This window comes from Hakea prostrata, chromosome 3, assembly GCF_041222555.1.
Source record: "Hakea prostrata isolate BN-2017 chromosome 3, UWA_Hpros_2, whole genome shotgun sequence".
NCBI lineage: Eukaryota > Viridiplantae > Streptophyta > Magnoliopsida > Proteales > Proteaceae > Hakea > Hakea prostrata.
The window spans coordinates 2018921-2032531 of record NC_142602.1 but is presented as its reverse complement, the minus strand read 5'-3'; the positions used below and the strand labels follow the sequence as shown (position 1 = coordinate 2032531).

The window sequence follows — 13611 nt, the reverse complement described above, 5'->3', positions numbered from 1 at the left end:
CAAAGGTTAAGAAAAATCAAAGTCAAGCCCACTTGCTTCCCTAGGCAACGAGTTAACACCAATACAAACCAACCAAGAAATTATTGTATATGCTGTTAATGGAAGAAAAACTACCTTCTTTAAACCAAGTGCTTAAGAACTTTTGAATTTTTGCTATATTTATTTCTACATAAAACTATATTTTTCTCATTTTATATTGTTTTGATCCATGTAACTAATCTCATTAAATTCAGAAAAGACTGAATTTATTGGTACTACTGAAGATGTTTTAAGCCCATGTGAAAGCTAAACTGGGGTATCTCCAACATCTATTTTCAAAATCCAAGGAAGAAAAGGAGAATCCTCCTCGCCCATGCAACACAGAACCCACTCTGAGAGGAAATTAATTGCTATGTGCCAATTTTCTTTTCCCTCGATAATTAAAGAAGACAACTGTCCCCCCAACCCCCCCCCCCGGACCCCAAAAAAAATTAAAAATAAATAAATAAAGGGTTCTTAAATATAGAAGAAAGGATCAACAGACCCACAATATGAAATCCTCTAAGCCAAGCTAATGGGAGTATGAAGGGGACCACGCAACATGGTAGATAGAATACAAGAATATCCATTTATTGAGGAAAATGTTGGTGGGAGGAAGAAGGGAGTGTGTGAGAAGGCACGGTACTGACAGCCATTGATTTTTCAGAATATTAATGAGGATACTTTAAAAATCAGAACTTGACATTTTCTTTTACTTGAAAATATTTATTTGTATTTAAAAAAACATAGATTGTGTAAAAAAAAAATAATAATAAAAAATAAAAAGTAAAACACTATTTATTATTCGCCACTGAACTTTGATAAGGCTATTTAAGCATAAAGATCAGTTCATATAAGGAATAGGGCATTGGTCCCATGTAGCACCTGGTCCCGATTTGCAACCCAGTCTTCTGTTTTTTCATTTATCTAAATAGGAAATAGAATCTACATGGATTTGTGATGGTAGGAGTAAGGTCAATATGAGACGGCATCTTCAAAGGAGTTCAAAGGGCATTTTATGACTAGCTAGGATAAGATGATGAGTTTCTCTTCTCATCATGATTGATGATTGACGAGAAACTGGGTACATAATACTATGGCTTTTTCTTCTTTCTCGTGCCTATTCATAATTTCATGATGTGTTTTTTCCTTTGTCACTTTTCATAATTTGATCAAATTTAGATTACCAAAAAAAAAAAATTTGATCAAATTTGTTGATCATGCAACACAAGAAGAATTTCAAGCATTACAAATCAAGTACCATTTTAACTGCTAAATTGATAAATTTTCTTATTATAAATTGGAATCCTCGAGGACTCCTTACTTCTTTTAATATCAGAGCACTTAAGTCCATAGTTGGGAGGACCTTGAAAGCCATTTATGTGACATTGTACCATTGAAAGCTGAGGCAGAGAAGGGTTTTTGGCTAAAGGTGTTGATGTCTAATAAACGATATAGGTGGGGAACACAGAGATTCTTTCCTCCACCAATGGATAGAAAAAATGCAGATACTGTTTAAATTACAAGATTGTGGAAATCTTTGTAGGGGCATCACATGAAGGTGGCATTTTGTCATTTTACCCAAGTCCCGACGTGGTGTCTGTCGTTTTGAGTGCAAGTAGGACCCACAACTTTTATTCCCACCCGAAGTTCCAAGTTCCAACCCCACACACAATATCATTCGAAATGACAAAGTTACCCCTTCTCCTTCCCCTTCCCCTCCCTCTCGAATTTGATCTCAATTAACGATCCGTGAAGGTAGGACATCTAGAGAAAAAAGGATTAGTAGGCTACGTTTTCCAGAAGAGACTTACGTGAAACAGGAAAATTGGGATAGAAAAGTCCTCATGTGAGTCATGTGACTTTCAAAATCCCATCCAATCTTGTTTCGTTAATTTGGGATAACGAATTTTCAAAAACTCTCAACGTACGCCACAACCTGAAATATCCACTCAGGCCTTTGGAAACTTGAGAGGATTGAAGTGGGTTTGAAGGAAACGGAAGGACCCTGGGAAGGAGAAAAATAGGTAAACACTGACATGCCAGTGAAGAGAAACAAAGCTGCACTGTAGCTACATAAGATCATCCAACACTTTGAAGTCGTTTCGTCGCTAGACAGGCTGGAAAGTTTTACTTTCCCTTTAGGCTCTCTGCTTTTTTTATTTTTATGGCTTACTTTAGAAGTGGTTTTACGTAAAGCTCTTCAATCTTGAATCTACTGCATGATAAATCAGATAGAATAGAACCCCTATCTTTCGGTTAACCAGGGCACTGAAGTCATACATTTGAGGTTCCATATGGTGCAACAAAAACACATCAAAATTCTATGAACAACAGTGTTTTGGAACGAAAGAGACGAGTCCACATCCGGATCCGAATCTTCTATGATAGAGGCTTACGTTCTCCTCACATTTTTCCACTGAACATTAAGGGTGGATTCATATGAGACTCACTAGAAGCTCTAGGTTTATTTTATCAATACTCAAAAGTGAGCATCACCATTAATATGTGATGAAAGGATGTGAGAAAAGCATAAACCTCTACATTGAAGAGTGGGACTAAAAAGGAAGTACAGTATATTGCATTATCAGAATGACTGCAAAAGTAAATATTATGACAATTATTAGGTGTCGTTTCTTTGAAGAATTTGGAGTGGGTGTGTAAAAAATGGGTGGCAAAGAGTAAAAATTTTTATAAAATTCAAAAATATGTATTGTTTGGTTCAATTTGGTACGAAAAAGAATAAACAAGCTTCCTTGATTGCTAAAATTAACGAAACTTATCTGGTGGCATCCCACTCATCTCATCCTGGTTTTTTAAAAGATATATTACATTTTTAGTGACTCTATGGAGAAAAAAAGATAAAAGTAAGACCTACATTTTTAATTTTTCTACAAACCCCTTTCTGTTATCTTCTATACCCCCACCCCCATTACTATTGGGTCCTGATTTATTTTTTCTGCCCCTTTTTATTCATCCAAAAAAAACAGAACGACCTTATTGAGTGTTGATTTCCAATGGGGTTTACCTGATTCTAAGTTTTTAAACCTTACATTCTCTTCCTCATGTTCATCAATTTTTTATTAAGGGACTAAAAGAAAGCAATCACAAAAAAGGTTAGCTAATTTAGAAAAGGTTGACTGGGCTATTGGGCATACGTGCTTAGCAGTTCCACCACTGAAGAAAAAATTGTATTATCTGCAGTTACCCAAAAAAGCTGTAGGGTTAACCAAGTAATTTCGGCGATGAGAAAGATTAGATCATTGGAGTAAGCTCCTAGCTGTAAGCATGACGGAGGATGACCTCAGCGACAAGTGGTATAGTTTACATGTTTGAAAAGACGAATATACCCCTGCCACCGTCCAAAAAAATTGAGGTACTTGCCTTACCTGTCAAAGTCAAAGAATCATGAGCCCCAAAAGGACCCCAGCTGCAGAGATATGCCCCGTTTGGTGAAGATATGTAGAAAAGGAATTAAGGATAAGGATGGCTCAGTGAATTAATTCTGAGGATCAATTTAGGAGGAACCCTAGAAGGGGTTATGAATTTTCTAACGGCCGCAAAACAAACAGTAACAAGAACGAGTGGTGGTGCTAGTTCTGTTTTTCCATCTTTTTTCAAAAGACGAAGAAGAGAAGAATACGTCGACTGAACACACATGGCCTTAAGCTACTTCAGTTGCGTTTAAAGCTTTTAAAATGGAGTTTTAACCACTTTACACCCCTTAAGAGAATTTTATTTTTTTAATATCCCTGTTACTGTTTCTCTCTCTCTCTCTCTCAAACGTTTGTTGTGTTAAGATGTGTCAAAAGAAGGTTTTGAGTCTCGTTTACGCCAAAGAGGTCGTCGTCGTCGTCCTATTCCGTTCTCCCCCTTCCAACGCCATTACTATAAAGAACCAACCCTTTTCCTCCTAAACCCAACTTCTCCCTCCTATTCTCTCAACCCCTGCTTCTCCATCTTCTTGTTCTTATCATTATTCTTTTGTGTGTTCGTCTCTGTTTCTGTGTTTCTTTTTATGAAAAGAAGGTAAGAACTCGACTGACTCCACCGCCCAAAACTGAGATCAGTTAAGAGATCCAGTCCTCCGGGTTGGGCGAGTGGGTCTGCAATCTTTATTTTAAGTGTTTCGCTTAATCTATCAGCATGGAGAAGATTAATTTTGTCAAGAACGGAATAGTTAAATTACCTCCAGGCTTCAGATTCCATCCGACCGACGAAGAGCTCGTTGTTCAGTACTTGAGGCGTAAGGTGCTTTCTTTCCCATTGCCCGCTTCAATCATCCCTGAAGCCGATATCTGCAAGCACGATCCATGGGATTTACCAGGTTAGTTCCTTCATGAGGAAAAAAAAAGAAAGAGGGGGGGAGATAAAAAAGAAGAAGAAAGATTTGTAATCATCCATGCTTGCCAATTTTGAAAAATAATAAAATAGAGAGTTCACAATGCAAGCTCTAAACCCGCTATAAACTTTCACGACTAAATGAATCGAAAAACATTCCCAAGTGAAAAAGAGGAATGTACTTGCTGGGCTGGGATTCAAGAGTTGTTGTTTTGGTGAGTTTCTTCTTCTCTAAATGTGGGAGTTTCTTCCTTCTCTTTGTGGTCAGGTGATCTGGAGCAGGAGAGGTACTTCTTCAGCACCAATGAAGCCAAATATCCCAACGGGAACAGATGCAACAGAGCAACGGTTTCTGGTTACTGGAAGGCCACTGGTATGGACAGGAAAATCGTATCTTCAAAGACCAACCAATTAGTTGGGATGAAGAAAACTCTGGTTTTCTACCGAGGAAAGCCACCTCATGGCTCTAGAACCGATTGGATCATGCATGAATACCGACTTACTTCTGCTGCCACAGAAATCCAAGTGAGTAATTTAATTTTGTGTATCCAGCGACTGTAATACTGCGATAATTCTTTAGTTTCCATCCCTAATAATTTATTCCATCTCTACTTTCTTATTTATTGTTCTTTGTTGCTATTCAAATAATGCAGAATTCAATGGAAAATTGGGTTCTCTGCCGCATATTTTTGAAGAAGAGGAGTACCAAAAATGAGGAAGAGAACTTCTGCCAACCCTGGAAGGAGAACAGAGTTGGAGATTTCAGAGTTGGTCAGCCTAGTTTCATTGATTTCATGAAGGTCAGTGACAAAAACGAACCAGTTCCTCCTCCTCCATCTTCTTCCTCGTGTTCAGATTCGAGTAGCGTCACAGAAGTCTGTTCAAGTGGATCCGAAGATAATGAAGAAAGCAGCAGGTTCGGCAACAGTTTTTCTTCATCTTATTGTAGAAGAGATACCTGAAAGCTCTTTTTGGCTGGTTCTTTGTACCAGAAATTGAGGCTTTATATTCCTCTCGTTATGAAAATAACGATCAAAGTAAAATATCAGAAGTATTGTTACTTCGATCAATTCTCTCAATCTGCTCCTCATGACCATTACACTCGCAGCTCGCTTCAATTTAAGGAACTACTCACAAAACTGACAAATAAAAGAACAAAACTAACCTGTAGATGCCAGTTTTAAGTGAAGAGCTACTTACCAAGATCCTATTAAAACTAGGCATCATCTATTGCTATCAACAGTCAACCTGCATTTTCCAATCTTTGCAGATGTTCTTCTGAACGTCTGTTGTGTCATCTGAAAGAAATGCGTGCAATCAACTAAGAAACTGTGAAAGCTCATTTTACGCATAGAGTGAGTGAGTGGGGTTTAATTATTGCTGAATAGAATGAAAGAGCCTTTTCCCATGCAAAGGCAAACCATTTTTGGGGACAAGAGATTTATCCAAAGTAGGAAAAAAAGAGAGAAAGCGTAAGAAAAATAGAGAGAAAGCATGGGCAAGAACATATGCAAAGTTCCCAACTATGTCAAAAAAACAGATCTCTCTTTTGCGGAAGCAAGAATCTCTGCACATGGGGTTCCTTCTCCGATCTTTCACAATGGGGGAAAAGGGTGAAATTCCTCAAAAGAACAGAATCACGGGGGAAAAAGGTAAAATTCCTCAAAAGAACACAAGCACCGAATAATGCTTTTACCAAGATCAGATCTCCAAAACCCCAAACAACCCTTACAGCGTTTTTTCCCGACTAGCTCCAATTCTACACAAAACTCCGTTACAAACTTGGTCTTCACGTTGATAGAATTTGTCAAAATAGAGAACACAAATTTTGAGTTTATGGACCTAAGATAGAGACGTTTAGCAACTATTTGAAACGAACATTTACACATTAGTGTAGAAGACTAAAATTGATTTACCAAAGAAAAAGTATAGAAGACAAATTCGTAATTCAGTACTACGGATTTGAAGCTAGCAGAAGTCCGCGAGTTAGGTTTAATATGTTTCCGTGCAATAGGTTGTTTTTTTTTTTGGCCAACAGCAATTGGGTTGTGAAGAAAACCAGTATTCAGTCTTCATTACACTAGATCCACGGACCAACAAGAATTTGATGGGGTCAAACTTCTAGAAAATATGTACCACAACAAGTGACTATAATCGGAGAATCTTCATGACCAAAGCTAGGTTAGGGTTTTCAAAATGAAACTTGATCAGCCAAATCGACCGGGTCTGAATCAGCGATCCTGATGGGAAACACAATCTCCTAACGTTTGCTGACCACGACTAGAGGGTACCATTGTGGATCCTACCCTTTTTGAATCTTTTTATTATTTTTCGTTTATTGGCCAAAGCTGAATTTGTGGTTAAGGTGTAAAGGAATTTGCTTCCTGTGAGGGGAAATCATCCAAACTACCAGACTCAATCATCATGCTTGAATGTCTACTAAGTTTGATCCTAGATCCCGTACTATTACGAATCGACCTTTCCATATAGTTCTTGTACGATTTTGATTCAAGCTCACCAATTGAAGCCTTAAAGTCAGCCAAACTACACCTACTCCCAGAGTCGGAGCAATTTGAATTGGCCTAACCTTGCTCTTCTGGGGAAGAGAAGTGTTTCTTTCGGAACATCCTTACAGAGGCAGATATGATTTTGTCATGACACTAGTTACTTCTTAATAACATGATTGTTCAAAAGGATCCGTTACTGGTTTTTTTTTTAATCTATGAAATATTGGGTTTTTTTTTCCTAATTTATGATTTAAAATGTGGTAGGACGACATGAAATGGGTCATGAGTCATGACCCACACCAGCCGTTGGCTCTCTGACTTATCTCCTCATGAAGAGATCCCAAAGTACCGTAAACCAAACAGCTTCCATATCCTTCTTCAGAAAAAATAAATAAATAAACAGTTCCTAATTATATCTTATTTAATATACAATCATATGAACACTAACCTCCAGATCCTTTTGAAGGGTCAGCTAATCATATGACTCCCTGATGACCTAATAAAATGAGGAATCACAACCGAGCACCCGATATATGGGTGACACGTGTATGACAAAACAAGGGTGGACGGCATCTCACAAAAGCCAAGCTATATTTTCAAGTAATCAATTCCTCTGACCTGTTTGCCCCACAAGAAAAAAAATTAATGAATTCCGAAAATATAAAACAATTCCTCTGACCTGTGTATGGGCTTTGAGTGCTTGACCTTTAAAAACATAAAATAGTAAATAACAAAAATAGACGGAACAAGAAGAGGAAAGCTGGGAAATTATTGCCGACCAAAGTTTCTTGTAATGGTGGTTTAAGAATCATGGAAGGATGGATGTGTTGGAGTTCTTCACGTCATCCTTTTTTATTACATTTCACTTTCACGTCCTGAGACAAGAACGCGATGTGAGAGGGAAAGACACAGAGCGAACGAAAGTGATAGGCATTCCATTTTTTTAATGAATTGGGTGATGAACCTAAAGTTTGCTTAGTCAATCACGTGGGTTGGCCGTCGTGGTAGACCATACTTAACACTTATAATTGGACATTTTTTGGCCTCACCGGAGCAGGTCAATCACATAAAAGAAAACCAAATTAGGTTTCTTGCACAGGGAAGGAGAGTTCGAGAAAAGAAGACTAAATAGAGTTGTCATTTTAATGACCATGTAGGGGCAGTACTGCCATTTTAAAAATATTAGATTCCAATCAGGGGAAGTGTGTTGACCGGTACTAGAACCACCTAATATTTAAAAAATAAAAAAAATAATAAAGAGGAAAGAAGAAAGTGAGACTCAACCAACCAAAAATTAGATTCAAGACTATGTAACAAGGTCATAAATAGTATCAAGTTATTAACAAAATGTAAGATATGTTTATACATCTTCATACCTGGTTCCCTGATGAAATAAGGCGCATAGAAGGGTCTTCAATCAACACTGATGATGGATACTCGATAAATCTCCTGACACCCAATGCATCTACAGGCACCAAGCCACCAACCACCATATCCATAATTATCATATATCCTACAATATATCTTCAAATTATCATATATCGTGTTAAGTCTGATGTAAGTTGCTACAGGATGATACTCTACATCAACCAATCAAGTCTGATGTAAGTTGCTCTACCATCAGCAAATCAACCTCAAGCTCAATGGCTCTTGATAGGCCAGTTGACTGTGCGAGTTGCTTGAGCAATTGGGTTCCTTCTCATTCAAGTTTCTACTCCATCTCATGCCTAAGGAAGTCAGTTTGATGAGCTCATGGACTGATCACTGGAGAAAGGCCCAAAAACTAAACTAGGGTTGAGCTTCAGTGTCACTGACCTGCCTATGATCCAGATCAATTCTGGAATCTCGACCAAAACGAAAAAGGGGGGTCTAGATCAAATCTCAACCATCACTTTACATCTGGACCGTAGGCAGCTCAGTGCTGCGCAATTACTGAAGCCAAACGCCAAAAACTATCATTTGCAATCATTCAGTTGTTGAAGTCTTAAGTCTATATTTTTGCTTTTCTACAACTAGAATTTATCCCTTTCAAGAAACTTATAACTAAAATTCAGTATTAGATAATAAAGCCAGTACTGCTGTCAATAGAACCACAGAAACATTGTCAAAGGAGAGCTATTCAAACTCTAAACAATATGAGCAATGCAAATGCAGTCTTTGAATACAAACCCCCCCACCCCCAAAAAAATTCATCAGAGATTCTATGTAACGAAAAAATTGTCAATTAACTGGTGCAATAGATTGAATTACAACATGTGGTATGGATCAACATGTACAATACAACTTCTATAGTTTTTTACCACTCAGCCTCCTTAATTTCAATATTCCGTACAAGAATGCAACAACATATCAAAAATTTCAGTCTTTTTTTTTGGGGGGGTCTAAAACTGGTAGCAAAAAGAATCCCAGCAATGATAGACGAATTTTTTAACCATGATACCCATAACTATTGTACCCAAAACTGTAGCCTATTCAACTAAAGAATGCCAGGCGCCCATTCGTGAGCAAATTTTGTTGTTCATGAAAGGATCTCTAGAGGACCTCAAACTATAGGGATTTTCTTTCATATATCTCACCAATTCTCTGGACCCTAACATCGTGATTTTCATACTTGAAAAATTACTGAACGAAGGAAGGGGAACCTGAATTTCTCAAACTAAAGTGGATTGTCTGATTCAACATTCTGATGCTAAAACTATAGTATTATGTCTACCACTACCAATGAACATACCCTTTAGGTTTTGTGCATCAAACCCACCACTTTAACCGGAAAGAATGTGATTCCTTACTACATCACAGAAAGGAAACAATATAAAATGATGCTTGCCAGGTGCCAGGTCTCACTCACTACAGTAAATGGACTAGCAGGGAGAGATCATCTACAGAAGCTTAGACGAAGAAAAATGCTGTAAACAATAATGTCGGCAAAGGGAAAATACTGCTGGAAAAAGCAAAAGTAATTATAGAAACACAACATTGTGAAGATAGTAAAGATCACCCTTCTTATGGCCTCCACCGATTGTCCTACTTGCAAATACGAAGGCACACAAGATGGAAGAGTGTAACTCAACAATTTAGGGACTTTAATAATTTGACTCATACAGCCAATATTCAAAAGTAAATGACATGCTTGAAGTACGGAAAAGTATAAAGATGAAGTGGGAAGAAACAATACCACGACCAGATGGGAATAGGACCCCAGTAGCATGAATAACTCAAGAATGATGAGTAATTTTATGAAAGGATCTTTTGCATCATTCTAATAGGACTTCTACTCCCATTTGACCATGGCAATGTTTCTTCCACTTCGTCTTTGACTTACTAGTCATATGAAAAGTAGCCTCAAAATCAACCCTAGAAGCAGGAGGACAAAGAAGCAAGTAGCATTACAATAACTACATGAGCTAAAGTACCAACTGATGAGGTGGATGACCCAAACTGTTTGACATGTTCAAGTAAGTGTGTGATTAAATCATCACAAGACAAATGCAAAATAACCACTTCCAAATGAAGCAGCATTTGTGTCATTTGACGACACCATATCAAAACTCAAACTATTGGACACATGTTAACTTTTGAGTTATTTGGAGATCACAACATCATGAGACGCAGGTGCAGATTCACAACTTCCAGATGAAGCAACAGTAGCGTAATTTGATTATACCATTGAAGGCACACCTAGTTGTAGTCTCTGTCAACATTTTTCATAACTCAATATTTGTCAACTGTATAAAGGACCATTGCATAATGTATACACTGTTTGTAAGGGTTAATTAATTTGCTGTCCTCTTCCATTAAATCCAAGACCACCAAAAACAAAGACATAGCTGTCTTTACTGGCTTACTCCTTAGAAAGGAAGATTAGTCAGACTTAGTGAGAGAAAGAGATACAAATCAGAAAATCATGAAATGCTTGATTCATGGATTTGACCTTTGATAAGTAGGAGCCAAGGATTTAAACTAGATAGATATTTGGCTACGTAGAACTCAATTTATTGGTTCAACTTTGATTCCAAGTTTAAAGTTGAAGGAAGACAAACATTGAGTTTTTTTTCCACATGCCATCAAGGGTCCTGAGATATTACCTACAACTTGTCACCTTCTTTGAGAAAAACCTTTTTCATAAAAGTAATACACATCGGTAGTGTATCATTCTCATGCATTCACTCCTCATATCATTTGGAGTCAGCAGAGGCAAGTTCGAACGTGATTTTCATTTCTCTTTTGTATTGGCGTATACATTTAGAGTTAGTACTCAGACAAAGTAATTGGATTCATCATTACATAGAATGGCAGTTGTTTGAACATTAACAGGCTCAAAAGCAGACTTCGAATGACACAATGTGTATATATGGCAAGTAATAATTGTGGAGATCAGTACCAACCCCAGATGAGAAAGGAACAGTATAGTAAGCAAAGAGCAAGCAAATACAAACCAACAATAGAAGATAAAAGATTTCATCTAAACTTTTACTTCAGAATAGAAACAAGATACTAAAACAACTAATAAATAGTTATAGAGGTCATAGATATAACAGAAGGTGACCAAACAGGACAAATGAAAAACTTGTGCAGTAAAAACAAAACACTAAAACAACTAGTAAGTAGTTGTAGAGGTCATAGATATAACAAGAAGTGACCAAACACAGTAAATGGAAACATATGCAGTGAAAAAAGAACCATCAGTAAGAGAAAGCTAACAGCAGCCAGCCCACAATTCAGATCAAGACAAAATCAAGGTCAACTAGTGGCAGCTATGGTATAGTGTAAATTTTTCTAGGACCATGTCCCATGGTTTTCCATTTCACCCAGAATCGTTCTCCACATAAAATTGAATTGCATTATTGGTTTTTTGATTATCTATCCACTAATTTACACACAGGTGGGAAATGGTTCGTTTGTCTCAACAGTATGCTGTTTGAGAATCAGTTGTAACTCCTCCAGTTGTCTTACTACTCTCATAAGCCTAAGGAATCAAACTCCATGGCCAACTCCTTTCAACACCATGAACAGCTTCATTATAACACACCAAACCAAAACTACATTGCACCATGGTATCATCCAACAAAAATTCCAAGTTTCCAACAAATGTGCCCCTCTTCTCATGAACCTAGCACACTCCATTAGAAAACAAACAGTTGAAAAGGAGGTTGGAAACAAGTTCAGTGTCTCCAGGGGAAAGAAGACAAACATCTAAGAGAGACTCAAAATATAGCTATCTAATCTTTATATCAAATTTGAAGCAATTGAACTCTTTGAAAACATATTTACATGTGAGAGCCATTCTTGATAATAATTAATTGATCAAGCAGAACTTGCTAAAGAACATAATATTTCATCAGAAGAGAGCAATGAAAAATCTATACGATAATTCAATTACTCAACATAATCGAACAGGAAGACAATAGCTACAATGCATTTTTCACTGCTTGTATTAGACAGACTCGAATAATTCACCAATAGAAAAAACAAAAACAATAATAGGATTAACATAATTTCAATTAGTTTTGCAGCTTTCATCTAAATAGACAACATAGAATTGGTTTTGAGAGGATGATTACTTGCAATAAGCCACTTCTGAGTGTCAGCATTTCTGTTAGATGTAAGCTTTATCGTCGTCCAGATCAACCCCTCCAAGTGATCCAATAATCACTCGTCCTACTCGTCACTTAGCCTCTGTATCCCTGAAATTTTGGCTTGGATTAGTATGCCATGCAACAATAGCACAATAAACAGGGATTACTTTGTAATACATCTCACATTGCAAATGAAAAACTAAAAACAAAAATATATATATATATATATATATATATATATATATATATATATATATATATATATATATATATATATATATATATATATATATATATATATATAAAAAAAAAAATAGCGTAGAGAGGTGCGAGTATAAAATCAGTAATGAGAAATGCAGATTTCGAGACAAAAAGGCATCAGCACGAATTGTTTTCTTCAAAATTACATATGTAGAGTTATAGGTTGATCTACAATGCATAAACCACATCAATAAGCAATTCTGTGTAAATGTTCCAGAGCGCGAACAGAAATAGGTAATGAAACCAGAGTTGAACACAGCACGATAAATACGCCGATAAAGAGAACAATCGAGCAAGCCATTGTGTGTTCGGTCCGCTGTTACCTGAGTAGAAGACAGCCACCAGGCTTTGCAGGTGAACTAGGTCGTCTTCTTCTGTGATTTAAGTGCACTATTGCACTTGCAGACGCATCAGGGATGGATTTGGGATGAACAAAAAGCACTCGTGACTCGCGAGATCGAAGAAGACTCGCTCAACAACTGCTGTTTGCTACTTTAAAGTTTAAACTTCGAATTTTGAAATCCAAAAGGGGTTAAAACTTAAAAGTAAGGGAGTCCGCTTGCGACTGACTGACTGAGAGGGAAATCAATACTTTCCCGCGCAGATGATGGCACGATTTAATAGCAATGAATCGGGATCCAAACAGGCCATAGGCCCATAGTATTGGGATCAAGATTGGGCCGCCAACCGATTCCAATTCTAATGTTGGCAAATCGGCTTCTTTTTTTTTTTTTTTTTAATAGAAATCAAATTTTCACTTTTTCAAATCCATGGTTTTGGCCCTTTTGGAGACTCTTCCATTTTTTATGTGTGACAAGTGTCTTAAACATCACATCCAAATATTGAAATCCATTTATAAGCAACATCAATTTTTTTTAAATTTAATCACAATCTTTTGATGTGAGTTG

The 13611-nt window shown here is 37.1% G+C and overlaps 1 protein-coding gene and 1 long non-coding RNA gene across 2 annotated transcripts; one reads left to right on the top strand and one right to left on the bottom strand.

The window, feature by feature from the left end:
- The first annotated feature begins 3684 nt into the window (after nt 1–3684).
- LOC149019916 (NAC domain-containing protein 83-like) lies at nt 3685–6307 on the top strand. Its single transcript, XM_089147922.1, has 3 exons — nt 3685–4345; nt 4628–4884; nt 5013–6307. The coding sequence occupies exons 1-3, from the start codon at nt 4165–4167 to the stop codon at nt 5319–5321; spliced, it is 747 nt and encodes a 248-aa protein (XP_089004048.1). The 5' UTR covers nt 3685–4164; the 3' UTR covers nt 5322–6307.
- A 14-nt stretch (nt 6308–6321) lies between these two features.
- On the bottom strand, nt 6322–13199 carry LOC149019915 (uncharacterized). Its single transcript, XR_016172124.1, has 3 exons — nt 13027–13199; nt 12428–12550; nt 6322–8331 (listed from the first exon to the last, which is right to left on the bottom strand). It is a non-coding gene; the product is annotated as an uncharacterized LOC149019915 (long non-coding RNA).
- Nucleotides 13200–13611: the final 412 nt, after the last annotated feature.